This window comes from Vidua chalybeata, chromosome 12, assembly GCF_026979565.1.
Source record: "Vidua chalybeata isolate OUT-0048 chromosome 12, bVidCha1 merged haplotype, whole genome shotgun sequence".
Lineage (NCBI taxonomy): Eukaryota > Metazoa > Chordata > Aves > Passeriformes > Viduidae > Vidua > Vidua chalybeata.
The window spans coordinates 14876295-14901993 of NC_071541.1; the positions used below are offsets into that span (position 1 = coordinate 14876295).

The following is a 25699-nucleotide window of genomic DNA, read 5'->3' on the forward strand; positions in this document are numbered from 1 at the left end:
AGGTCAGCAGCCAGTGGAGAGTTCCTTTTCAGTACACTTGGTGCAGCCTTGGAGTGTGTGACTCAGGTGGTTGAACTGCAGAATCTTCTTTCTGTGCTGTTTATTTGAGCTGCAAGACGCCTGTTTTTTAACTAACCTTGTTTGTTTTTGTTTAACTGTACTTACTTTATAGGGCAATTACATATAATGATCTTAAAAGGAAGATAAATTTAGTGCATGTGTAGATGTGTTTTTTAGTAACAGCCACTGTTTAGGAATGTGTGGTTCATAATGACATGAATGATAGTTCACCAAAAAAAGCAGATGTAAGCAACAACTGAAGTTGGCTTTGCTAGCTGACATGAATCCTTCAGGCTGGTGTCAGTCCTGAAAATAGAATTCATGATATCTTTTCACTGACAGTCAGCAAAGACAAAAAAAAATTGCTGCGCGTAGGTGTCACACATGACAAATAGGTGACTTATTGTACTGGAGCTTCTTTCCTGAATACCTGGAGACATTAGTTCATATCTGTTCCCTGAATCATGTGTTGAGACCTCTGAGTTCTGACTGAACCTGAGGATAAATCCAGCAGCTGAGCAATTCAGTGATGCACTGATCTGAGTGGAACTATAAGTGAAATACAGTGAAATCTGAGTGGAACTTACATCAGTGCTTCAGAAGCTGGCTGTTACAAAAGTGACCCTTTAAAGCTGCTGCCCGTAAAAGCTGTAATTTTTGCACATGGCAATGATTCATTTAAAGGTCTTTATTTTGTCTTGACAATCTTTGGATATTTTTGATACATTTGGGTATACTTATAGGATTCTGCTGTATGTTATTACTATGGCTGGTTTTTGGTTAATCTTGTTCAGCAGGAGCTGTAAGCTGAAAGGCTTTCTGTGAACCAGGGGTCTGTGCATAAGTGGCATTGCCCCAGCTGAAGGGCAAACTTCTAGGTAATGTCTGTTGCTCTGTGGCAGTGTCTTTGACCATACCAATTTAGATCTTTACTGGGGTACTAAAATGATCTCTCAAACACAGTGGTGTTTTTATTTAATATGGCTTCAGTCCATTGCTGGAGATACTGGAATAGCCATGGTGTTTTGGGATGAACAAGATCTGAGTTTGCAGCTCTAAGCCTGATGCCCTACTATGTGGAGTGCTGTGTAAAGAAAGCAAACAAAACCTGAGGTTGGCTAGTGTAGGGTTAGTGGGAGAGCATGGGAGGAAGCAGTCACATAAGGAAGGAGGTGAAAGTGTTTATTGATCCTTGGCTGGTTTTGGCTAAATCTGACTTCTTCCTTTTCCTTCCCTCCTGTTCTAAGTCTAAAGTTATGCAGGCTATGAAACTATCAGTCCAATGACCTCTTTGTTTATTTGAACCGGTCTGGCTTTGAACTCTATCAGCTTTAATTTAAAGTATGGCATAGTGTAATACTGGGCTGAAATACATCCTTTCTGGGAGAAAAATAACAGTTTTGGTTTGTAGCATGCTTAATGGCTTAAAAAATGTAGACAAGGTATCAGCTAATGGGAAATGATGGTAACTTTGCCCTCTCCTGTGCTGCTGTTATTGCCAGAGCATCTTATCCAGTAGTCTTTTAAAGAAAGAAAGAAAATGCCTGAGGTCTTCTAAAACTTAGTTTTTCATTATGAAACCTCTTAAGATTGAAGGGAGCTGCTGAACAAATCCCTTGAACAATGCCTAACCACCTTGAACATTTGTCCCTCCAACACAAGTGTTCCCCTGTGGGAGAGGGTTTACCTAGCCAAACATCCAGGAGATGCTGCTGGGACCAGCTGTTTGTGTGCCACTGACAGGCAAATCTGTGTCATGTGCTGGCGACTGACAGGGTTTGCTCTAGTGATGCTCTGAGCCTGTAGGAAACAAGGCATTCTATATTCTGAGGTATAATATGTTGGTTTGGCCCAGGTGCTGTGTATTTGCAGAGGGAGAACAGAATCCATGCTCAAATCATGTAGCAGAAAGATACTTTGATTTTGGGTCCTAAATTACTTCAAAGGAGTTTTCTTAAACTGCCATCCAAATGCAAGCTTTGGCTTGGGCATGCAGCATGGGAGGTGCAAAATATAGCTAGTACTATATCCTTGGATTAAGGCAGTTAAAATTGCTAAAGTTAGGAGGGGAAGAATAAATAATGTCTTCTGAGACATTTGAATACCCTAGGTTAAGATTAAATTTAGAACTGATCTGAAATGTTCTTTGCTGTTAAAAAGAAACTGATATCTGAAAATTGCTTCATTCTCTATTTTAAGTATAACCTGAGCATGAAGATCTTGGCTCCAAACTAACTTACACACTCATGTCAGTCTCCTCTTTTAAGTGAATGTCATGTCTTGTATCTTTTAGAAATGGATCGTGCTGGGCTCTTTAAGAGTGCCACCACTCCTACAACTCACTGCAAGACTTAAATTTCACTGTATTTTAATTTCTTTCTTGTTTTGAGCCAAATGCTTGCTTTTTTAATAGTGAATTGCTTATTTTGGTAGTTTTTGGGTAGGTGAGATAGTTATTTTCTGTCAAATTCAGACTTGAAGCTGCCACCTGCAGATCTTGATTTCATGCCAAGGTCACCTTTTCCTTCAATGAAAAGTAAACCTACTCCTTCTTTCTCTACTACTGTGTTAGTGTGCCAGGATTCTGCCTGTTGAATAATCCTGAGATTTTGCAGACATTTCAGGATCTAATTACATTTAAAATAGACATATAGGTTATTACTTAGTTTTAGTACCCCTAAAATACATGAACACTATTCTTGACACATCTTGAATCTGTTTTCACCCTTAAGTCCACGAGAATATTTTTCCAATGAGAGCTTATACTGCTGTGTAGCTGTAAATTTTTTTGTTAAGCATTGTGAAGTCACAGATATTAATGAAAACAGTGGCTGTTTTCCACTCAGTGCAGTATCTGGTTTCTCATGGAGAGAGGCTGACTAACACGCAAGGAAGAACAACTGAATACAAGCATGAAAACTAGTTTGTCATCAATTTGAATAGGAAGAAAAAACAATCCTAAATAAGCTGTGGGATAAGAGTAATGAAATATTGTCAAGGTTGGTGAGCTTGAAAACAAACTTGCTCCAAACCAATTTTCCCTTCCCTAGGCAGAGACTGGAGACTGGAGCCTTTAGAAGATTCTGGTTTCTCAGGCAGTTGGTTTAAGTTCAGTATGAATCAGGCTATTGGACGTGTTTGTAACAATGGACATAAACTTCAAAGTTGCTCTGCCCACCTGCTTGTGTTTTCTGTAAATATAGGAGGCCTGTGAGATGCAGCTTCCTTTGGAAGCAGAACTAATCTGTGCAAGGACTAATGCAAATGAAAGAGAAGGACACCATGGGCAGAATTGCAGTCATGGCTGGTGTGAAAGCAGAGATGTGAAAGCGTGATAAACAACTAAAGCTGTCAGAAGTGAATTCTAAGTATGTTAGCATAGATGTGAGACTGTAAATGTTAGATCAGAAGTAGTAGCCCTGCAATAAATGCTTGCACTTAAATTATAGGCTAACAATTGTTGCTTTAAAGTGTTGTATAATCACCTTGAAATCCAGAGTTCAGGGCGGGCACTCCTGGTGTGTGCGGTGGGAAGCTGATGGGAAGAAAGGAAGTGTTGCAGTCCGGTGCCTTGATCCTGTGAGTGTGCTTGCTTTGATCTAGAATCTAAAGGGTAAATTCATGCTTTATGCTACAATATTGAGTGGTGAGGACCTAAAGGAAAGTCAGAATGAGAGGAATGGATTTTGCAGGTAATTTCAAAAATATAAGCTCTTATGCTTGTCTGGGGTCAGTAACTGTAAGCATTTAGGTCTGTCTGGGTGGAGAGGTGTGTAGGATCAGATCAGGGGAGGTGTTCACCGTTCTGATAAGTTATGAAAACATTCAACATGGAATTTATTAGGAGAGGGTAGATAATGCATTTTATTTTGGGGGTTTGGTGGTGAACTTTTTTGTTTTTAACAGGTACAAGGAAAGCTTTGCATGTGTGGTTGCAGCTGACATGAGTGTGCAAGGACACTTGTTTCATTATGGGACAGATTTGCTGCTGTGGTTACTAATTCCAGGAAGGCTGTGTATGGTCAAGTGTCACAGCAAACGCTGAATGGTTGATGTCACATGGACAGTTAGAAAGTGCTTGGGTGTTTATCTAAGCTTGCTTATCTAAACACTGAAAATGGTGAATAAAAACATTCTAGTATAAGCTCAAGTAGGTAGACAGCTTTTTAATGAAATATAATGGAAAATAGGAAATATGCATTGATACAGTTTTTTTTTTCTCAGATTTAAACGTAAACCTTCTGGAGGCTGTAACTCTGTGCAAAATGTTACTTTGGAAAGGAGGAGGCTTATGAGGAGATTTTAGCCTCAGCCTCTGTATATAACTTTCTAACGAAAAACGCCTTAAAACTTGCTCGTGCTGAGGTACCTCAGACAGACTCAGAAAGAGGCAGTGCCTTAGTAGGGCAGTTTGGGAGACATGGCCAGAAGTGGGAACTGTCCTCCGACATTCTCTTGCCAAAAAGTCTTTCTGCTCTTCTCAAATTCTGGAGCACAAATGTCTTAAATATCTTTAGCTCTTATGGAGTTATGTGGCACTCAGTTGTGAAGATACCAAATTTCTAGGCATAGCTGACCCTCACAAAGGAAAGCTTGGTAAGAGCTTCTGCATTTCACCAGAAAGGACTTTGAAACAAGTAGCCTGTGACTCTTCAAATAAGTCTTTCAGCTAAGACATTTAGGCTCTTTTGATGCTGCTGGGTTTAGAGCTTTCTCCAGGCCTTGGACTGTGCTTATTTCTTCAATGGTAAATTATCCAAAATGGTCCTGTTGGATAGGATTGGAGGCAAATTCCAGAAAACGTGATCTGATCATAAAGTTGTCTGAAGTCCATAACTGAACGTCCAGAGCTGACTCCACCTCTCTTCTTTGCTGGTGGGTTTGTTTGGTGACCTCGGGTGCCTCCAGTGCTCAGCCCATGGTCTTGTGCTGACTGCAGCAGTTCATCCTGTCAGCTTGTCCTTGTGTAAACAAATTCCTTCTGAATTACTCATAGGCCAGATGTGCCTCTTTTTTTGACCTTTTGGCTTCCAAATTGGTAACTGTATCTAATTTTGGCATTTGTTAATACTTATGAATCCTGTTGTACCTTTTTTTTTTTTTTACTTCCTGTGAAATTCCTTCCTGGAAATCAATTTCACTGCATAGAGCTGCAGCTCTTTGCAGTGGGATGTGAATGTGGGTTTTTATTTGCACCTTCTCCACCCCCTTCTGTTTATGTAATTTTAAGCATTGGAAGGGAGGGATCCTCTGTTAAAGAGCAGGGATCCAATTTCAGTCTATGGTGAAAATGTAGTCTGCAAAATGATTATTTTTCCCCATCTGCTATCACCTTACTTTTCTGAGGATTCCCACTCCAGGAGGCTTTAGTCTGGTGCACAATTGCCTGCCTCCTGGAATAGGTAGGTAGATTGTTTACTTAAAAGAACAATAGTGTGATGAGTACTCGAGATATTTCCACTATTCTCTATCCTACTTGGCTGTCCAAGCAGAAGCTTTGTAGGGGTGAACAGGAGCCTTGCTGTGATTGATCACAGGAGCTCTTCCCTACATCCTTCTCAAGCAGGGTGGTTGCAGATGGTTATCCAGAGCTGCCTCTCCTTTTATTAAAGGAAACCCACTTATCTAAGCCTGTTTGGAGATGTGACCTTGCAATTGGTTTGTGAGGGAACAGATCTTAAATAGGAACAGAGAAAAAGAGATTGAGAGCAGCCCTGAAGAGAAAGACTTGAGGATGTTGGTTAACAAGAAGCTTGGCTTGGCCCAGCAATGTGGACTTGCAGCCCAGAAAGCCAGACATGTCTTGGGCTGCATCCAAAGCCCCATGGGCAGCAGGCTGAGGGAGCTAATCCTGCCCCTCTGCTGTGCTCAGGTGAGACCCCACCTGCCTCAACATGAAAAAAATGTGTACCTGTTGGGGTGGGTCCAGAGGAGGCCATGAGGATGATCAGAGGGCTGGAGTACCTCTGCTGTGGAGACAGGCTGAGAGAGTTGGGATTGTGTAACCTGCAGAAGATTCCAGAGAGACCTTAGAGCCCCTTCTGGTACCTGAGGGGAGACTACAAGAAGATCTGGAGAGGGTCTTTGGGCATGGAGTGACAGGAAGAGTGTCTTGGTGCAGAACGTGGGAGAAAGGAAAAGGCAGCTCCCTCAGCTTGGCTTTCCAAGGGGCTTGAATGACTGCAGCAACCTGCAACAGCTCTGCCTGGTAGTGGATGGAGCAGCTGTGCTGCTACAACTGTTTTCCTTTGTGCTCTGGTTTGACAAGATTTCTTCCAGAAATAAGAGGATCAGCTTTTAATTTCTGTCATCTTACAGTGAATAGATTTGTTCTTAGACTCTGGAACAATAAGGCAAGTCCTGACAAGTCATTATTGGTCAGAATAAAAATTGCCTTTTAAGTTCAGCATCTCAGGTTAATTAATGTAAATTCTCCCACTTAGGTTGCTGCTGTATGTGGCTTGTTTTAATGCTGCTGTATGTGGCTTGTTTTAATGCTTGAGTCATAAGTCAAAGAAATGAGATTGAGGCAAGATTTTGAAGTTTTTTTTTCAAGCTGCAGTTCTGTGCCAGCTTGGAGATGGATGAAGTTAGCTCAAGCTTTAAAAGTTTCTAAGATCTCAAACTTTTCTGCTAAAATTCAAACTTCAAGCAAGAGTAAGAACAAGTGCATGCGTTGTAGTGTGTCTGTGTCTGCATTTACACATACATGGCATGCATTTTTATACATGTATATAAGTAACAAAATGGGTATGCCCATGATTTGTATGTTACACAGTGTGTATATACCTAATTCAGTGGGAAAAGGCAAATTATTCTGATGAAGGGAATGAACTGGAAGCTGTTGTTCCCACTTCAGGAGATCACTGTGTGACTTGCCTTGGAGGCTGATGCTTTTGGTGTAAAAGAACCTGTAGCTGGACAACCCAAGGCTGAGAATAAACACATTTTTTCAATGTTTGGCTGCCTTTTCTTGGGAGTTTTTCTCCAAAAATCAGGACTAGAAACAATTCTTGGTGACATTTCTAACAAGTGGTTTTCATTTTTATGTTTTTGTTCCTATCGTGGCTTGTTTCCACACAAAACTATTCTGTTGAAATTTTTGTTGTTGTTATTCTCCAGGAGCAGTATTAAACAGTTGAGCATCACCTATGCAACAAAGCTTAATTATTCCATACTGAATTCTGGAAGACCTCTTCCTATTTCCTAAAGAAACTCTAGTACTGATGGGAGGGGAAAATTGGTTAAGGGAGATAAAATGCAGGAAACATAAATCCAAAATGTTGAAGTCCAGCCTTAGCTTTTCCTTCTCAAGAAACACAGCCTTGCTTTATTTTTTTTAACAGTTGGTAGTCATTAAGTTTTATCTGTCACTGGGCTTTTAGTGTCTGGCATTACTATTTGTCATTTCACTCTTCACACGAATACTGTTTGTGCTTTTGGAAATGCAATAGCTGCCAAGCTCCCATTTGTCTTCAGTGTTACATTGAAGCTGATGGTACTACTGTCTGTCCTGATGTAAAAGTGACACTTGCAGACTACAGGGTAAGTAAACTGGACCAATAGACACTGAACCACAGAGCAAGGTCACTGAAATGTGGGAACAGCTTTTCTCTTCTGGTGAGGACCTGCTCTTGACTGGAGATTGCCAGACAGGGTCACTTGTAGAGAGAGAGAGGATGCTGGTGTTTCTGCAAGCAAATCCAAATTTCAGTCCAAGTGCAGCCTCTCTGTATGGACAGGCTGTTTTGTACATCTTTGAGTACCTTAGCTGGCCACTAGCTCTTCCCCTGTTTCTGTCCTTCCTGGCATTTTGGTCAGCAGAGCTGGATGCTCTGATGCTGTTTCACTTAAAATACATGAGCCTGCTTCATTCACCTCCTTCTGCCAGTGCTTCACTTAGGCTTTGGCACAAGAGTGCCTTGGGATTTAAATGGCTTTGAGATGTCCCTGTTAACTCTTATTTCTTCCTGAGTTTATCAGGAGCTTAATATTTATTGGCCTGTGGTGAAACATGGCTGTTACAGTAGAGGTGCCAGATTTTAGTGGTTTTTTTAGTAACACCAGTAGGGAGGAGGGTTCTGCATAAATAATTGCATCAAACCCAACGTACTGTTTGTCTGAAGCAAAAATAAAAGAAAGGTAATGTTCTTTTCACCTGCCTTTTCTCTCTCTCCCTCCCAAATTCCCTGCATTATTGCAACTTGAATTCTGACATAAGAATTGAGCATAGATCATATAAATTGTTTCACAAAGTTAATTTAACTTGTGTCCTAAGTTGAGTTGTTACCCTATGCTGGTCTGGACAGTAGATGTGGAGTAATGCAAATCTTGAACAACGTGATTGCTCCAGAAATTTCAGTGCTGCTTTGAAGAGGGGATGCCTTTCCAGGCCAGAAAAATGTGCCTGTGCTCAGTCAATGATGCTTTGTGTGCAGCAGGGAGGACTGAGGTACTTCTCAGCTTTTCATGAGCCCTTCTATCTAGCGTGGTGTACTCCATCTGACCTTCCTGTGGAGCTTACCTTGAAGCTGATGTGTTTCCACTGGATGTCACTGTTGCTCTTTGGGAACACATTTAAAGTATTTTACCTGTAGTGAAAATGATGCCTCAAAATAGACTTTTAAAGGTATTTCTCTTTTCTTTGGATTAGTAGAATTGGGGTTCAGATTAACTGCATTACACCACCTTTGAGGGTTTTCTGCTGCTCTGTTTTTAGGGGAATTTTTTCAGCTAAGATAATGGATTTGATTGCACTAGGGAATTTTAATACGTTGAAGGTCTGTGTTGAATTGAACACATCGGATGTATGTGTTGTTTAAGGGGTGTGCTGTCTTTCTAGATACTTGAAAATTAATTCTTGGCAACATCATACCATCTTAAAAAAAACCCACCAAAACACAAAACCCTCAAAAGAGTTAAATACTCTGTTAATTAATTGAAAATTACTTAAAGGTAGAGCTGAACCTACCCCCTTCACACCACTCAATTCTTCCCATCCAGTGGACAGAGGTGAGGAAGAGGGAGAAGAAATATTTTCTCTGGAGTGAATTATAAGAATCCTACATTTTATTAGTAGGTGTAAAACTGAGGTGGGTGGTTATGGTATCAATATGTCTTCTGTGGATCACCATTTAAGAAGCAAAATGGCATTTCTTAGTTGTCTTATGCAGTTTGGTACAGATGCACATGTGTTGTTTAGTTCATACCTGCCCCCCAACCCCTGATCAGCACTGTAATTGCTGGCCAGGATGCTGTTTAGCCAGAACAATTTTCATAAGAGGCTCAGTAAGAGACCTCTGGAATGAATGCTGATTAATTTTCCCCTTCCCCCAAGTAGTTGCCTTGTGCTGTCTTTAAGTGGTTGCTATAAATAAATCACTTCTGTTTTCCCTTTGTCACTGAGATCTGTATTGTATTCTGAAACTGCTCATCTCTTCTTCCTTTAATGTTCAGCTGCTCCTTGCTCTACTCTCAGTGTTTTAATACACAGATGTTGTAATAAGATATTTAATGGCAGAGACATTTGTTTGGTTGTGCCAAATAAATTGTACACTTGAACTCTGAAATGAATTAAACCTCTGCAGCAGTGCCATTGTTTCTGGTGCCTGTCCCCAGGATTCAGCTGGCACTTTACCCACAGGTGAGTCAGATGAGAGCACAGGTGTCACTGCCTGTAATTGATGGTCATTGGTACTGAGACTGACACAAATTTGTATTTTTGCAATTTTTTTTCTAAATCTGTTAGAATTTAAATTCCTGATGGCTGGCTCAGATTATATAATTTGTCATTAGAAGGGCTCCTGGAGTCTCTCTAAGGCTGTATGTTTCTAAGGGTTTTCTTATCAGTTCTTGGGAACTGCAGCTGATTTAGTCTGCTTTTTCAAAATTTGAAAATGTTTCAGTCTGGAGGCAATTTGGTTCTTCTTCAGTTAGGTGCACACTTCCTACAGCTGAATGGTCAAAGACCTTGGTCAGCTGGAAGCCTCCTTTTTGGAAGTCACTGCTGTGACCCAGTGGTTATTTGCTGGCTGGCTGTGTCCCTGGTTTAGACACAGGCACTAACTCAGAACCTCATTGCTGAAGGCTGTAGCTATGGGATTTCTCAAGGATGGGCAGTAAGGAGCCTTTCAAGCAGCTGTGGTGTTTGAAGTGGGACAGTATGCCATGTTGGCATGTTTCTGTTTTTAAATGTAGATATTCTTCTGTTCTTGGGGCTGTTGCCTTCAGGAGCCCCCATGGCCTTTCTGGAGGTGGCTTTTCATGGGAGTGGTATGTAGCTTGTGAGGTGAGCAGCAGAATATGGCATCTGACAGCTCTGGCTTCAACTTGACATGATGAGGGACCACCTGACCCCTAAAGCAGCAGTGGGGAACATGTCTGCAGTATTGCCTTTGCCAGACTCTTACACTGTGAACTGTAACAAAGAGAATATAGACTCAGAGTTCAACCCCAAAGCTTTTTATGAAAAGCTGTCTGACATATGCTATAAAGATAGATGGAGAAAATCTGTTGGTACAGTAATTCTTCTGCTCTGTGAGTCAGCTTGTTCTAATGGGTTTTGAAGAGGATAGCTCATCATCATTTGGGGTTTTTAAGTGCAGGTTGTATGCAGCGTTAGCTCACTAAAATTTCTGCTGTGCCATGATTGACTGGCCTGAAGTTACATCATCAGCATAAGCTAGTCAGCCTTAAAATAGAAAGAAAATGTTTTTTTATTCTAGTTACCTATTGAAAAGCAGTGGTTTGTGGTTTTTGTTTGTTTTCACTTTTAAATTTAGGCAGCAAATAGCAGGTTTTTAAGACTGGATTGATCTCATCTCTGCAAGAACATATTTTAGTTGATTAAATCAATGCATCAGTGAGCAACGTGTGGCTCTTTGGCTTCCTGCAGCACAGGAGTAGCTGGAGTGTGGCTCCCATGCTGTGTGACCTGGAGTGTGGGCTGTGCTGGCCAGGGCCTGTAGGCAATCCAGATTATTCAAGCAGGTGGGAGGAAGGAAATCAGCAGAGGCCGGTGTGGCTGGTACCACCTGATACCCAGCTGCACCCCTGGCCTGTGGTGGAGCACAGTGATCCCTGTGGAGCAGCTGTCATCTAAACCTTCCCCTTCTTTCCTGCTCCTTATGCAACACTGGCCATGTGAGGCTTAGCTGCAGGAGGATGGTTTGTTGGGCAGGGTCTGGAAGAATGGTCAGCTCCTAGCAGCTGGTGGCCAGCAGCAAGGCATTCTCCTGTCAAAGCTGCTACTGCTACTTTCTTCTCTTGCTCACCTCATCCAGTCTCCACCTTCCCTAGGTACTCACATTTCTGCTCCTTCTACTACTTATTGCATGTTTTGCCTGTGTGTTGAGCTGGATCTCAGCCTTGGGAGACTTTATGTGGCCTCAATCAGTGGCTCCCAGCAGCACAAGTGTTTTAATGTATATTTTTGAAATATATAAAATTTTTTGTATGCATGTATATATCTTCATGATGTACTGAACAGTTTGGTGGTTAAAGTTATGTGAGCTGGTCTTGTTGCAGTTTATTTGCACACATCTGGCATCAGATACAGAAAGGAGCAGGTAAATCAGTGCTGTGCTGGTGAGAAATGCTTTCCTGCTGTTGCATAGGAGAGAAGAGACAGAGGCAAATCTTCATTTTTACTTAGAAAAAGTACATGTGGAAGAACTTTTGGAGACTGTTTTTTCAATCTGTCAGAATTCCTTCTTTGCTGATTTGTAAGTTTTGTGTGAGTAATAAGTGCATGGGATGGAGCTGCACCAGGCATTGGGCTATGGAAAAGTGTTTTGAGAGCTGTGATCTTGGCTTTCAGTTCAAATTTTGTCCATTAGTGTAAATTGAGAAACTGAAGTCTGCAGTTGCTTAACCAGTTGGCTATCTCCTTTAGTTAAACTTCTTTGTACTGCTTCTACTGGCAATAATGCAAATTAACAGTGCAAATAGTGTTTGTTCTACAAGAAAGATACCATTTTGAAAGAAAAGGCAAGAAGAATAGGTTCTTTAGTAGAGATCTATTTGTGTTTATCAAACGTAATTTATTATGAATGAAATATTCAAACTTGCGTAACTAAAACAGTTGAAACTTCAAAGTAAACTTGTTCTTAATCTCGTTGAGGAGGAAAACCAGTTCAAGATATAAACAAAATTAAAATTACTTAATCAAAACAGTTCCAATGCATATTGGGACATCTTGCTTCTGCTGAACTTAACTATGGTACAATGTCTTTGCCTTCTTTCAACTACCAAATATGGAGAGAGGCTTTAACTTTACTGTTGGAGTGAAATAATCAGATTCCTCTGGGGTAGCTTACTTAATTCCTGTCATTGGGATGTAGTGCTTCCCTAAACTGCTCCAGTAAGTCTTCACTTGTCTGTAGTCTGTGCCTGTGTGCAACAAGAGCACACCAAAGTTCTTTGCACACAGAAAACTTTAACCTTGCAGGATTGCTTCAAGGTTTTTATCTAAGGTTTGTCTTTCCTGGTGGTGGTTTAAAACCAAACAAAAGCACACACAGCCCCACAGCCCCCCCTCCCCCCTCCAGAAAATAACAAAACCACCTTCCACCTGGATCAGGCAGATGAGTCAGCAGAAGCTTTTCCTTTTCCAGCTGTGGCAAGAACAATTCCTTTCCTCCTTTGCCTGTTTTTAATAGCATGGACTGTCCCAGTATAAACTGTCCTTTACTGTTTGCCCTCCATGGAACAGAAATCCCTGTGCAGTTATTTGCATTGCAATAGCAGATTATGTCTGTTTATTTTTCTAGCAGTCAGAAATGGATTGTGGCATTCATAATAAGAAAACAAAAACTCAGGATTCTGTTAGGACCCATGAGCAGCAAGAGGAGGAGACCAGTCTTGCAAATACCCTGGAGCATATTGTGGGACAGCTGGATGTTCTGACTCAGGTATGGTTTACTTTTTAATTTGCTATTGACAAAGGTACCTGTGACTGGAAGAATTGGGAATGTTTTGCAATAGTTTCATAGAATAATAATATGGCTAGTTCAAAACCTCTGCTTTTTAGTAGTATTTTGATAAGTCTTTCATCATCTGCCTCTCAGCTTCTCTCTATCAGTTGCCTCACACTGATTTCCACCTTAGGCCCTGCTCTTCCCCAGTTTCTTTGTGCTGCAGCTTGGTAGATGCTGCTGGAGCCAGCCCTGATAGACTGTGCTGTTAGCCAGGGTTTATCTAAGGTGATGCCTAAAGGAGTGGTTGGCAGAACAACTCTGTTTTGGTGAATAATCTGTGTCTGTCTTCCCTGCTCCGTTATACCACAGCCTATAGGTGAACTCTGTTCAGATCCTGCTCCTTTCCCCCACCCAGCATTCACCTACACAGTCCAATCTCTGCAGAATCCTCCTCCCATCAACAAGTCTGGGCCCTTCTGTGCCTCATTGCTGGAACATGTTTTTCACCCACAGCTACAAACAAATAATCCCTTGCTAAAACATTAACAAACAGTTCTTTCTTGGAGTCAATAAGCAATGTTTGAACAGAACCAGCCATGAATGGTGATCATGACAGAATGTGTTTACTTAATAAGAATTTGGGGATAGAAGTGTTTTTTGGTTAACTAAATAACTGCTCCTTGCTCATTGTGGAGAAATACTGTTTCTGGTTGGCTGGACCTGAATTTCATTGTGTTTTTCTGAGATATGTGAAAAGCAGGGAGAAAGTATGGAATGGCAAACATTGGAGGTCTCCTGTAGATGAGAGTATGGTGGTAGGATGGAAAAATCTGTTGGGAGGGTTTTTCTGTGAGTTTAAATACTGTTTCTGAGGAAGAGCAAGTAGGTCTTAAACACGTGGTGCTGAACATACTGATTAGTAGTCTGAGTTAGCTCTCTGCTCTTGAGAGAGTTAACTTGTCAGAGTACTTGTCAAAGAGTGTAAGATGATGGGTTGGAGGGCCCATCAGGAGACTGAAGGCTGTCTTAGGGATTAAAAAACATACCACAACTACAAGCAGTCTAAAATAGTGTAGGATGAAACCCAAAAGGTATTTAAGTTCACTTGGCAGAAATGCAAAAAACCACTTTTGCTGTGATCTTTAAAACACTGAACACTGGAGGAGGGGAGGGAAATCTTGTGTGACACTGGACCCTCATACTTGTGAGTAAAAAGCAACCCAGTGTATACACAAAATATTTTAATAATGTTTTTATGTCTCCCTAGTAAGCTTGGAATGTGATTGTTATCTTTCATTACATTAATCACATCCACATTTCTGATGATGGATGTGTAATGGCTCCTTTTCAACTTCATAGGTGTTTAGAGGAGGCAAATATTGCAGTAAACAGTACATGTGGGATTTAACCTAAATATAAGCAATGCAAATATCTCTGTTGAAGATATTGTGTAAGTGTAGAAAATTCTAAATGTTGTTTTAAACCTAGCAGAAAGAGAAATTGAGATCAGTGGGGGAGGAATAAATTAGTAAGTTATAGGATAAAATTGGAAATAGCCCTGAAATAGTAAAAAACCTAAAAGCTGCCTTGAGTAACTGTGTTCTTCAACCTTTTACCTTTTTTGTAGCATTTTTACCATCTTTGAAGTACTTAATTTCCCATTGGTTCTACTCTGTGTATGTTGTATGAACACCATTTTAATGCATTTGTACAGGTAAATGTTCCTGACATGCTGCTTTCATGCCAAGGTTTTGATATGTAGCAGCGACACGAGCTGACACCAAACAAACTTTAGCAAATGAGCCTGGAAGAATTCCTCATTCCTGGACTAAGGCAGAAGGCACCTCAGAGAGGAGAGATGTGGGCAGGTAGCAGGGCAGATGTGGCAGATGTTGACTTGCATGTCTGAACTGTGACTTTTCCAACTTGGGCTGGTAGGAGAGGGGAATGCAACTCCAGCAGAACCACTGCTACCCCTCTGTGGTGCAATTGGATGTGCTCTGGTAGGAGCTGTGGTGTGCAGAGATCCAAGTGAACTGGAAGCAGTGCCTGGTGGTGTGGGGCTGCTTGTCCTTCCAAGGCATTTCTGCCAAAGCACAAATGGGTGCTGCTCCCTGCAGGCAGCAGATTCAAACCAATGTGTGTGTGTCAGCTTTGAGCCTGCTGACTTCTTTGTGAAAGGAGGACACCACTGCTTCTTCAAAACAACAGAAAGCTTTCATAAGCAACACTTAACAAGTGTCACTATTTTCTCTTCTTGGAGAAGGGCTGAAGATGCTCCTAGTGTTCTGTTAAAATCATAATTCCTGAGTATTGTGTGTTTCAAGAGAACTCTTAAGGGCATAAGCAGGGGCATCCACTTGAAGGGAAAGAACATGTGACATTTCCAGAAACCCTCTACTGATGTAGCCATCCATGGGCTTCTCAGGAATTTAATCTGTTAGCTCCATGGGAGCTTGGATTAATTTCTGATGTGGTATCCTGAGTGCCTGTGTTCATTGTTCTTGTTGTAGATGCAAGGCTGTGTTGCCATCGTGTAAAGTACCAGTAGGAGAAGATTAAAATTGTGATAAACTACTTTGGGAAATTATGCAGATCTAAGCCAAATTTATTTTCCTAATGTTTTTTCTGTAGCTGTCATTTCAAGGTTTAAACCTGGTATCATGTAGAAGTGGGAAGGAGAGAAAATACTGCCAATTTCTGCTGAAAGAGGTGATAGTAAGACATCAGCTGTGGGCTGTCATCTCTTGCCAGCACACAGCTTTGTTCTGAGCTGCACACATGAAGCTGCATCACCAATTACTAGTTCCTTCCCTCTGCTGGCAGTAGATTTCCAGATGAAATGAGGTGTCATGTGCTTGGATTGAGTGAGATTGTTCAATTCAGAGGTCTCTTCCAGCCAGTCAGCAATCACTGAGGCTGTGAAGGTGTTGTGCCCTGCACAGGAGGATACACTGAAGCAGACTTGCTCCTTCAGCTGGGCACTTCAGTTCTTATCAGAGAGAGATAGATCAAAAGAATCCAGTGGCTGTTGTATATCACAACTAGCAGTAACCATAAGAGTGAATAGAAGCTTTGCTAAGCTTCATTCTTATGTTGTTGATATGATTCAGTTCTTTAAAGTTTATGATTCAACTAGTCTTTGATTCAATGAAACCTTTTTTCCTTCTCCTCCCCAAAGCTCTGTCAGGATATCTTTCATTTTACTTGTAAGAAACCGGTCTAATGTAACCTGACAGGGTCTTAATATTTTTTCCTGAAGGTGGTTTGTATTTGGCCTTACATGGCTCTTTTTCAGAAGAGTGGCATATGCTTAATAGCTCTGCTGCCTTGAAGAGTGAAGTTGAGACCTGGACATAAGCCAGTTGTTCCCAGTAGTTTTGGATTACTTAGATGCCCTGGTTCCCCTCTGTAGGAAAGCAAAGGAACGAGGAAGATGAGAGTAAAAAATGTATGATGCTGATGCTTTGCCCCTCCCTTTCCTGCAGCTTATTCTCTTGTCAGTGTCTCAGTGTTTAAAAATCCTCTACTGGCATTTCAGAGATGTGAAAAGGATGAAAATGCAAACTGTTTATCAATTTATTCGTTTTTATTGAAGAGTGGATCTCAGTATCTCAGTGCCTATATGAAGAGTTGGGGTGAATATTTAAGGGGAAAACAAGGTGATTTTCTCTCTTGGATAACCTGGCACAGAAAAGTGTTTTTTGGCTGAAACAAAAATGTAGCAGATATCAAAGATTTGCTTGGTTCAGGTGCATTTCCTGCATTTACAGCTGAGCTGCCCTTCTGAAAAGATTGTCTGTGAGCAAACATGTCTTGGCCATGTTTGCAGTGATCATCTTCAAACAGTTTAATGTTCTCTTGTCCTCACTCCAAACACCTCCAGCTGCTGTGTTCACTCTGTTCATCTGTGGGCAGCGGCACTGAGGCAAAAGCTGCTGGTTTTATGTGGGAAGGAAGATGTCTTCTCCAAACGAAGAGTTCAGAACCAGGTTAGCATAAAAATTCATAAATAGCTGCGATAATCCACCCACAGGAAATGGCTTTATATGCTTCCCCAAACTAATCTTGCATTGAAGCTGGGACAAAACAACACAATGAAATGGAGAAGGCTTGATAAATCTGTAAAATAATCCAAAGCCTGAATTGAAGGACAATCTAGCTCATGTGAGATTAAAGGATTATTTCACTCCAGAAAAGATTGCAGGCGGAGAAAGAATTTTTCTAAATTTTTTTTTTTTTGCATAAAAAAAGACTTGGACACAAGTGAGTTGCTTTTTAATTAAAGCTGAAAATATTTGTGTGTCCAGTGCTTAGTAATGAAAGCGAATAAAATGAAATTTTTACTCCTTTTTTGAGATGCGGTCTCAAGCCTGTGTTGGTGAGGGATGAATGTGGTCTCTCTTTTGAGAGGCACTGAATGTAAATTAAGCAACTTGTTTAGTAAAATATATGCTTTATGACTTCAAGTAGTTACAAGTCAAGAAGAAATATTTGGCAGTGGTGGGGGGGGTCATGTCCCAAGTGCTTCTACCTTTGCTGTGCACAAATATCTTGGTTTCTTTGTTGCTCTCAAGACCTGAACACTGATGGACCCAATATAAAGGAGAAAATTCAAGTAATTTTTATTCCAAGAGAAATAGTTTGAAATCTGAAACACTAATAAAAAAGTTCTCATCTGAAAATCTGTGGAGTGTCAGATGAGCTTGGTTTTTAAGTCTGAATTTAAAAGACATAAAGGCTATTTCTTGTGAATCAGACCCATCTCTTAGAGATTCAGTAGCTTTGATCTCTCACTCAAAACAAATTAAGTACCCTGGTTATTGCCAGTCCTCTGTGTCATTGAGCAGAGCAACTTTTTTTTTCCCCCCTGATATTTACTTCCAAAATATGCTTGTTATAAAACCTTGATGCAAATACATTTTTCTCCTTTCTAAGACTGCTTAAATTAAATGCACTCTGAGGGATATTGCTGTGTTAGCAGGACACTCTCTGAAGGCTGGCTCTTCAGAAGTGCTGATCCTCTCCCTGGATGTTCACAGGACCTTCACCTTCCATTTTCCTTCAATGGGAAGGAATATTAAACACCTCCCACATTTTGTTTTCACAAGCAGACTTTGAAGATTAATATAAATGGTTATTCAGCTATTGGATACCAGCAGCTGAGTTCATTTAGGTGAGTGATTTGCATCCTCTCAGAGGCAGGGGATGGATATGGGAGGCTTTGAAGTCTTTGTGGTTGGGGAAGACCTCTGGTCATTTGGGGTTCTAACCTCTGTACCGTGCAGTTGCTGTCATGATGCATGTTTGGACATTTTGTTGTAGCTCATCCTGACTGGCTGTGTTTTTGGTGAAACTGGGAGTCTCCTGACTCCTTTTGCTGTGCTGGCCCAGCCCCAGAGGTCTGGGAGCTCTGCACTGAGGAAGCTGCACTGAAGCCATCAACCATTCCCTTCTAGAAACGTGTAGGATCTGATCTAAGTGCCATCAGTTTAGCTTTGGCTGATCAACTGTCAAGACTAAAGCAACAGCAATGTGTGATGCAACATTTCTAGTCAGAGGGCTGTAAGTGGAAAGACTCAGTTGTAAAGGGCTTGTGTGCCTTGTGTCTCCACCCTGTGTGGATGAAACTGGCAGAGCCTGTGGCTTATTTTTGTAGCTAGGATTGACTTAATACAATGGACAACCTTTTCTGGTCACTGTGATACTGGTGCTGATAGTACTGCTTGCTCTGGCAAATACTGGATGGTACTGGATTTTTTGTGTATCCTTGTGTGGTTTTCCTACTGTAAAAAGCACAGTGATCACTTCTTGCTGTGCTGAGTACCACAGGAGGAGATTTGTGCATTGCACCAAAGTTGCTCCTATAATTTAGTGAAAGGGTTGATAAACGGTAATTCTGCAGAAAGTGAGGTGTGCTGGGAGATGGAAAGAGAGATGGCAGCTGAGAATGATAGAATAGTTTGTTTGGAAGGGACCTTAAAGCTCATCTAGTTCCAGCCCTGCTGCCAGGTGAGGTTGCTCACAGCTCCATCTGGCCTGGCCTTGAACACTGCCAGGGATGGGGCAGCCACAGCTTCTCTGGACAGCCTGGGCCAGGGCCTCACCACCCTCATTTTAATACTAAGGGGAGGGTAGCTGAGTAGTACTGGCTTTGAGTTTTCTAACTAACCATTTCCTCCTTGTAGTGCTTTGGGCTGTTAAACAGAAAAAATTCTTTACTTTTCAAGTGTCCTCTTGACACTTGAGGGATGTCTGAATGGTGGATGAAGAGAGCTGGTGGGACTATGAACTCTCATGTCTTGCACTAGACAACAGACAAGGAGGTTGTTTAGCAAGACAACTTGAGCAGATCCTGATGAGGCCAGGCTAGTGCTGGCATTTGTCCTTCTGCAGACATTCATGTGACCCCACAGTGAACCTTGGATAGATGTACAAAACCTGCATTGAGGGGTCTGTGGGACTTCCTGACTCAGAGCTCTACGGCAGCACTGACCAAGTTGTTCCTCTCCAGCTGCATTGGAGCTAAGCGTGTTGTAGAACAGTAATAAAAGTCTGTGGAATTTGAAGCAAGTTACAAGGTAAACCCAGGAAAATTAATGGTGTTGAATTAGAAAATGGGACAGTGCTGAGTCTTCACTCACTAACTCAGCCAGGTGTGAAATATTCTATGCAAATAGACCTTGTGAGAATTCACATTAGAGTTTGCCTTCAAAGCCATTGAGATGGTGAGGAGCTACAGACCTGATTTTAATTGGGGTAGCACATCTTGTTTTAGTCTGAGCACATGAGGAACTATCATTTCTGTTAGAAATACCCCACATTTTATTTTAAACCACATTTTTTATAAACCAAAGCCCACTTTGAGGTTAAGGTTTTGACTACTGGCGTACGGCTGGTAGTCGCAGGCATTTGTTTGCTATGTAAAGTGTTAATTCTGTGAAAGCTTCATGCCTCGTTCTACTGTGAGATGAGACTTCTCTCCTCACTTAGTCTGAACTGCCAGCTCTTGCTGAGAATGCTTCAGAGGTGCAGAAGGTGTGTAGCTGGCTTGGGTGCCATCTCAAAGCTGTTAAATTACGATTTGCACATGAGGAGAGCAGCCCAGCTCTCTTGGTAAGAGCAGGGATCTGCTCTGGGGGTCCAAGTGCAGCTGCTGAGGTGGAGGGGCACTGGCTGTATGTTGGGGCAAAACCTAACATGGTATGGGAGGAGGAGAAGCTGTTCTTGCCAGACAGGTTCGTGCTTGAACTCTCGCTGCAGAAATTCTCCCATAAGCCTTTCAGTCTTGCAGCTGCAGTTTGGAGTTGTAAACTGTGATTAGTGGTGGGAGTTAAGGTTTTTTTTTTCCTCCTGTAAAAGGTATGTAGGGCTACCCCAGTGCAAACCCTTCCTGTGGTAGTTTGTTTCACTCATTGCATTAGTTTAGAGAAAGGGCTCCCAAGCTTAATTTACCTGGCTGCCCCTTGGATGCTAAGGTAGCATTTTTATGATGCAGTTCACTTGTACTTCTTGGCCATGTTTGGGAGTCAAGTGGGCTCTGAAATTGCTAATTTTAGGGAAAATCCCATGAAGTTACAGCAGGGCATCTTTGAGAACACACCTGCACTGGCCATGCTTGTTACAGAGAGCAGAGCTCTTTAACCTGCAACTCCAGGTCAAACGTGACAAGTCTCATTCTGTAAATCTATGGGCAATCTGTAGTCTTCAATGGACCTCTTAGAAGCCATCAGTCCCTAAGTTCTTCCTTGTACCCACACAGGGGAGTGGAGAAAGTGTGGGAGCAGAAACTACAAACTTCTGCGTTTATTGTGTGCTTATTGTGGGTGATTTTTTTTTTTTAATAAATTGAAAAGAAAATGCTATCTTCATAAATTAACATGTCAGAGAAGAAAAATCTGAAGAGGCAGAAGTAATGTTTTTTCTTTGAGCTGTTTGATATGTTAGTGCTCTGCAAAATGTTTTAGCATATGCTTAGAAAAAACAGTGGAGCAAACTTTTGAGGATCTTTTTAAGTGAAGCTAGCAAACTACTCTGCTTTCTTTGAGATCAGTGGGAGAGAGGGATTTTCTATGAGGAAACATGAATAGAAGTGTAAGTGTCCTATTTTTCTGCACAGAGCCAAGAACACATCTGTGGTGCAGTCACTGTGCAGGATCATATCCCTTGTAGGTTCAGCCAGGCTGTTGTCACTTGATCTGAGGAACTGCTGTGTCCATACTTTTCGGGGGGGTTCCCTGATTACTGATGATCAGTCAGGCAGTTCTCTGACCCCTGTGCTATTCCATGGCTAACTCAGAGCCACTGTGACTGCACACTGGAAAGGCCCTGTGCAGCACCTTTGGCCTTGCAGAGAGTGTCCCACTCCACCCTTCTGTGCCCTTGCCCACCTTGCCCCCAGCTCCAGGCTAAGTCCTGCTGTAGCTCATAGCAGCCATCTGGCTGGCTGGATCTCTTCTGGCAGGGACTCCACCGCTGCTCCAGAGCCTTGCTGGTGACCTCTGCTCCCTTGCTCTGGACTCTGCCGTTCAGGTTTCCTTCAATGCTGGTGGAACTGGTTTCTTTTGGTATTCAATTAGCACCTGGTTCCCCTTATCTGTCCTCCTCAAAAGCCCCTCCAGGGCTGCTGCAAAAGCTTTAACCCTAAGGGCAGTGGCTTTTAAATTGTCTCTGCTGCTTAACCAAACATGTTTAAGAGGGGCTAAGGAAAAGATACCAATGAGAGCATCTTGGAACAGCATCCCGAATCACTGTTATTTGGGTTGTAAAAGTAACATGGAGGAATGGCATAAGGGGCTTTCATCAGGTGAGCAAGCATGACTACTGGATGCCTCAGTTCAGGTGTCCTGGGGGAGGATGGAAGTGAATATTCCCCAGAATTTTTAAGTAAATTGGAGGCAACTTTTTATTTCTCCATAGTTTCTCATTAATGTTTACAAAGAGAAGAGTGGTTTTTTTTTCAATGCTGAGTCTGTGAAGATAAATGAAGACAAATGTTGCTGGAAGTGTTGGTAGAAGTGATTTAAGTTTTCTGTGAAAAATTCCTGTATTCTGTTCTGGTGCCCATAGTAATGCTCAGTATATTACTGTAATGCCAGAAATACTCCTTAAAAGATAAATGGCTTGGTCTTTTTTTCTTGTTTAAGCCTAAGCTGATATCCTTCTGCCAATTTGAGCCAGGACTTCAATAAATTATCCAGCATTTACTCCCTGGTGCGTAATGGAGACATGTACTGTATTCCTGACACACCAGGAAGCCCAGATCCTGCCACAGAGTGCAAACTGGGCTCTGGTGAATCCTCACTGGATCTAGCTAACAGAGTTCTCCTCCTTGGCTTAACTGCTGGTTTGTTATCTTTGAGAAGCCATAGCAAAAGCATGCAGGAGTTGAATGGGTGCAGTTTCATTTGCCTCCTGAGAATGATGTGCTTTATAAATAGCAGCATGGAAATATTGTAAAACTTTCAGCTGCTAATAAAGGAGCTTTTCTTTGCAAGTTGCAATATAGCACTTACAGCAGCTGGGCAGTATTTGTGCTTTCCCTTACCTTCCTAGGATATTAGATGCCCTGTCTATTTATATTCGTACATTCAAGTCTAAATGGACTATAGTCATTGATTCCTACTTTGGTCTTCCTGAATTTAATTTCTGACTGCTGCTTTTCCACTTTTAGTTTCCAAAAAATACTCACTGCAAGTTTCTGCTTATACTTACATGCAGTTTCCATTCCAATAAACATTTTCCTTTCAGCTTTCTCACAAATTCAACACTTTGTGAAATCTGCTTTACTTGTGTCGCATGGTGCCGTGTGTAACAGCTCTTAACTCCTATTGACAGGATCATGGTGGCAATAAATCACGGAACAGAGGAACCACGAGTGATCTGGGCATTGCTTCTGGCAGGGCAATGTGACTGGGCCTTTAGTTCAGCTGATTATCTTTCTAAAGGAAATTTGATGCAATGTTTCATTCTCTCTCTTTTTATTGGAGTGTTGAGTTACTAGTTCATTTTTTAGATGGAAAAGCCAGGATCCCTACTGGTTTTCATTCTCTGTCTGGTTGCTTAAAGGATAAGATCTTTGCTGTAAACTCTTGGTAGACATTTGGCCTGCTGTGTTCTGCCCTTGGTAGCTTTGTCCTGGTCTCCAAGACAATCACTAGGCAATGGCATGGCTGGATGTGGAAAAGATTAAGTTCTCTCTCCTTTGAATAGATGGGAGGGCTCCTGCTGGCTCTGGGGCACCTGGGATGTTACCTGCTGGCTCCACAATGTTTCTTCTGGTTCTCTGTGTACTTCAGTTCCTGTGCCTCAAAGGGATGAAATAAAGGAAGAAAAAACTTAAATGTAGCTGGTGCTGTAGCCCATGGAATATTTGGGCAATGCAGGGTTTATTCTTTCAGGTGAAGCTTTCCACAGCTGCAGCAGAGCTCTTCTGCCTTGTCACAGGTCAGAAATAAATATATTAGAAATAAGCTCTGAATTGGGTTTAGGGAGGAGGAAAAGGTGCATTATGATGCACTGGACAACCTCAAGCCCTTCCTGACTTCTTGATGCAGTCTTGCAAGATGGCTTTGCCTTATGCCTGCTGTTGTTTTTACTATGTCTGTTTTCTCTTCTCCCCCATGAATTGTCTCATTCCCCAAATCATTTTATAGCAGACTTTTCTTAGTCTCAAGTGGCCTTAGCCAAGCTATTTCCTCTCTTTGTGCTTTCGTTTCCCCAGCTGTAAAATGGGGATAATGAGACCTGCTTGCTTTTGTCAGGCACTTAGAGATGTGCTTACGAAATGCGCTATTAAAAGGCTTTCTATGTATAACTGCTATACAAACAGCGGTTGTCCAAGTTTATTTGAATTACTTTATTAAAGTCCAAGGTTCTGAGCATCCTTTGTTTTTAGCAGAGGATGTTATTTATGCAGTAAAAGTGCTCAAAATGTGAAGCTATTGATCGTTGCTGATAAGTTTATGGATATTAAAGCATTAAATCATCACCACCCATTATCAGCCATTCTGGTGTCTCTGGAAGCTGAAAGTGGTTGTGCATAGCTGGGGCCCTTGATTATCTGGGAGTGATCAATAAAAGGTTTTCAGCAGAAGCTTTTATTGCCACGTGGTTAAAATGTTCTTCCTGTGCATTCTGTACATGATGACTTCAGCTCGAGGAGGAGAGCAATCCTTTGCAGGGTAACTGGATTACACAAAGAAATGTAGGTATTATGTAGAGGCAGATATTGCCACTTGGAGTTTTTCCCCTCCATCTCCTGCTGCATTGTGTTAGGCTGGGAAGGTTTTCTTGCCTGTCATGGTGCTTGTCCAGCAAGTTTTGAGTGTTTTAATTACAGCAGACCCATGGTGTTCAGGGAAGAGAGGAAATGATTGGAAGCAAGGACATAAAATCAGAGCCATAACTGAGCAAAATTGTTTAAAATCTGTGTTTTGTTAGCAGAAGCATGTCTGGTGCCTCATGAACCTGTCCAGGAAAGGAAATGCAGAGCCCAGTCTGAAAGCACCAGTGCTGAAACGGGTGCTTGGTGTTGTCTGCAGGAGGGCTTTGTGCCCACTGTCTGCTATTGCTCCTCTCTGAAGTCGTGCGAGGCTGTGCCCTGTTGGAATGCTGACACTGGAATTCCAGCCTAGAAATACCTCAAAATATTCCTGTGAATTTAGCATTTTATTGGGCACATTTTATTGAGAGTACAGTGTGCAGTGTGTCTTTGTCAGTAGCTTAACAGCAGCTTTTACTTTGTTTTGCAGACAGTTTCCATCCTGGAGCAGAGGCTGACACTCACTGAGGACAAGCTGAAGGAATGTCTTGAGACTCAGCAGAAAATCATTCAGAACAAAACGAACTGATTTCCTGAGATCAGACAGGAGCTGAAGGAATTGGGAGGTTTGAGGTTGTTTGTGTTCCTAACAGACCGTGTGTGACTTGCTTTAACAATTTTGAGCACAATCTATTTTTCAATTGGAATGTATAGTTGCTGTATCTGTAAATAGCTTTGTTACTTCACTAAAATAAAAGCAATATTTTATTCGTAAGTGTGCATAACAATTGTGATCTCTTGTGCTTTCCAGAAGTACAGCAGCCAGCATATGGACTGAGTACTAACCAGGAAGGTCACATCTCTCCTGTCTCTGATCCTACTAAGTTAAAGTGTGTAAGCAACTTGGAGTTGCCAGATGCCTGGCCCAGGCTGTATTAGGCTTGTTGCTGAGGTGTGTGCTGCCTGAAGGTGAGAAGCAAAGTGCTCTCAGGATATTTGGGGCAGTGGTATTTCACCTCTGGTCTAGGACCATATTAAGCAGGTGAGGTCCTGTGTAACTGGCACCTGGAAGGGTTTGTCTCAGTCAAGTCTCACACAGCAAATCTGACACAGCAGCTGAGACCCTGGATGGTATTTGTGCAGAGGTGATTAAATCTGACACATTCAACCTGCTCCCATGTGCAATATAGAAAAAATGATTGAGGCTGGAACAGCGGCCCCAGCGTGTCAGATGCAGGGTGATTTCCAAGGAGATTTTGCTTCATCTTTGCTTCTTAAATTAAAAGCAGGGCAAAGGGACAGGAAGGGAACTAAACAGTGGAATGTTTTCTCCATCATGGAACTCCCCTGTTCTCATACTAGACTCCTTTAATTTTTGGTCATTTTGCAGATGTTTTCACAATTGAGTAGCTCATCACTGGCACCTTCCTCCCCTCATCACTCCTCCTGGCTTTTTTTG

The 25699-nt window shown here is 41.8% G+C and overlaps 1 protein-coding gene across 4 annotated transcripts in view; it reads left to right on the top strand.

Moving 5' to 3' along the window:
* The window catches only part of POC1A (POC1 centriolar protein A), a 53835-nt gene extending 28820 nt beyond the window's left edge, over positions 1–25015 (top strand). For 2 of the 4 annotated variants that reach the window (XM_053953971.1, XM_053953969.1), the window contains exons 10-11: positions 12834–12971; positions 24731–25015. In XM_053953971.1, the coding sequence (XP_053809946.1) occupies positions 12834–12971; positions 24731–24829 (237 nt within the window). In that variant the 3' untranslated portion in view covers positions 24830–25015. Of the gene's footprint in view, positions 1–12830; positions 12972–24730 lie in introns of all 4 variants that reach the window. The other 2 variants (XM_053953968.1, XM_053953970.1) reach the window with 2 other exon arrangements.
* The last annotated feature ends 684 nt before the right edge of the window (positions 25016–25699 follow it).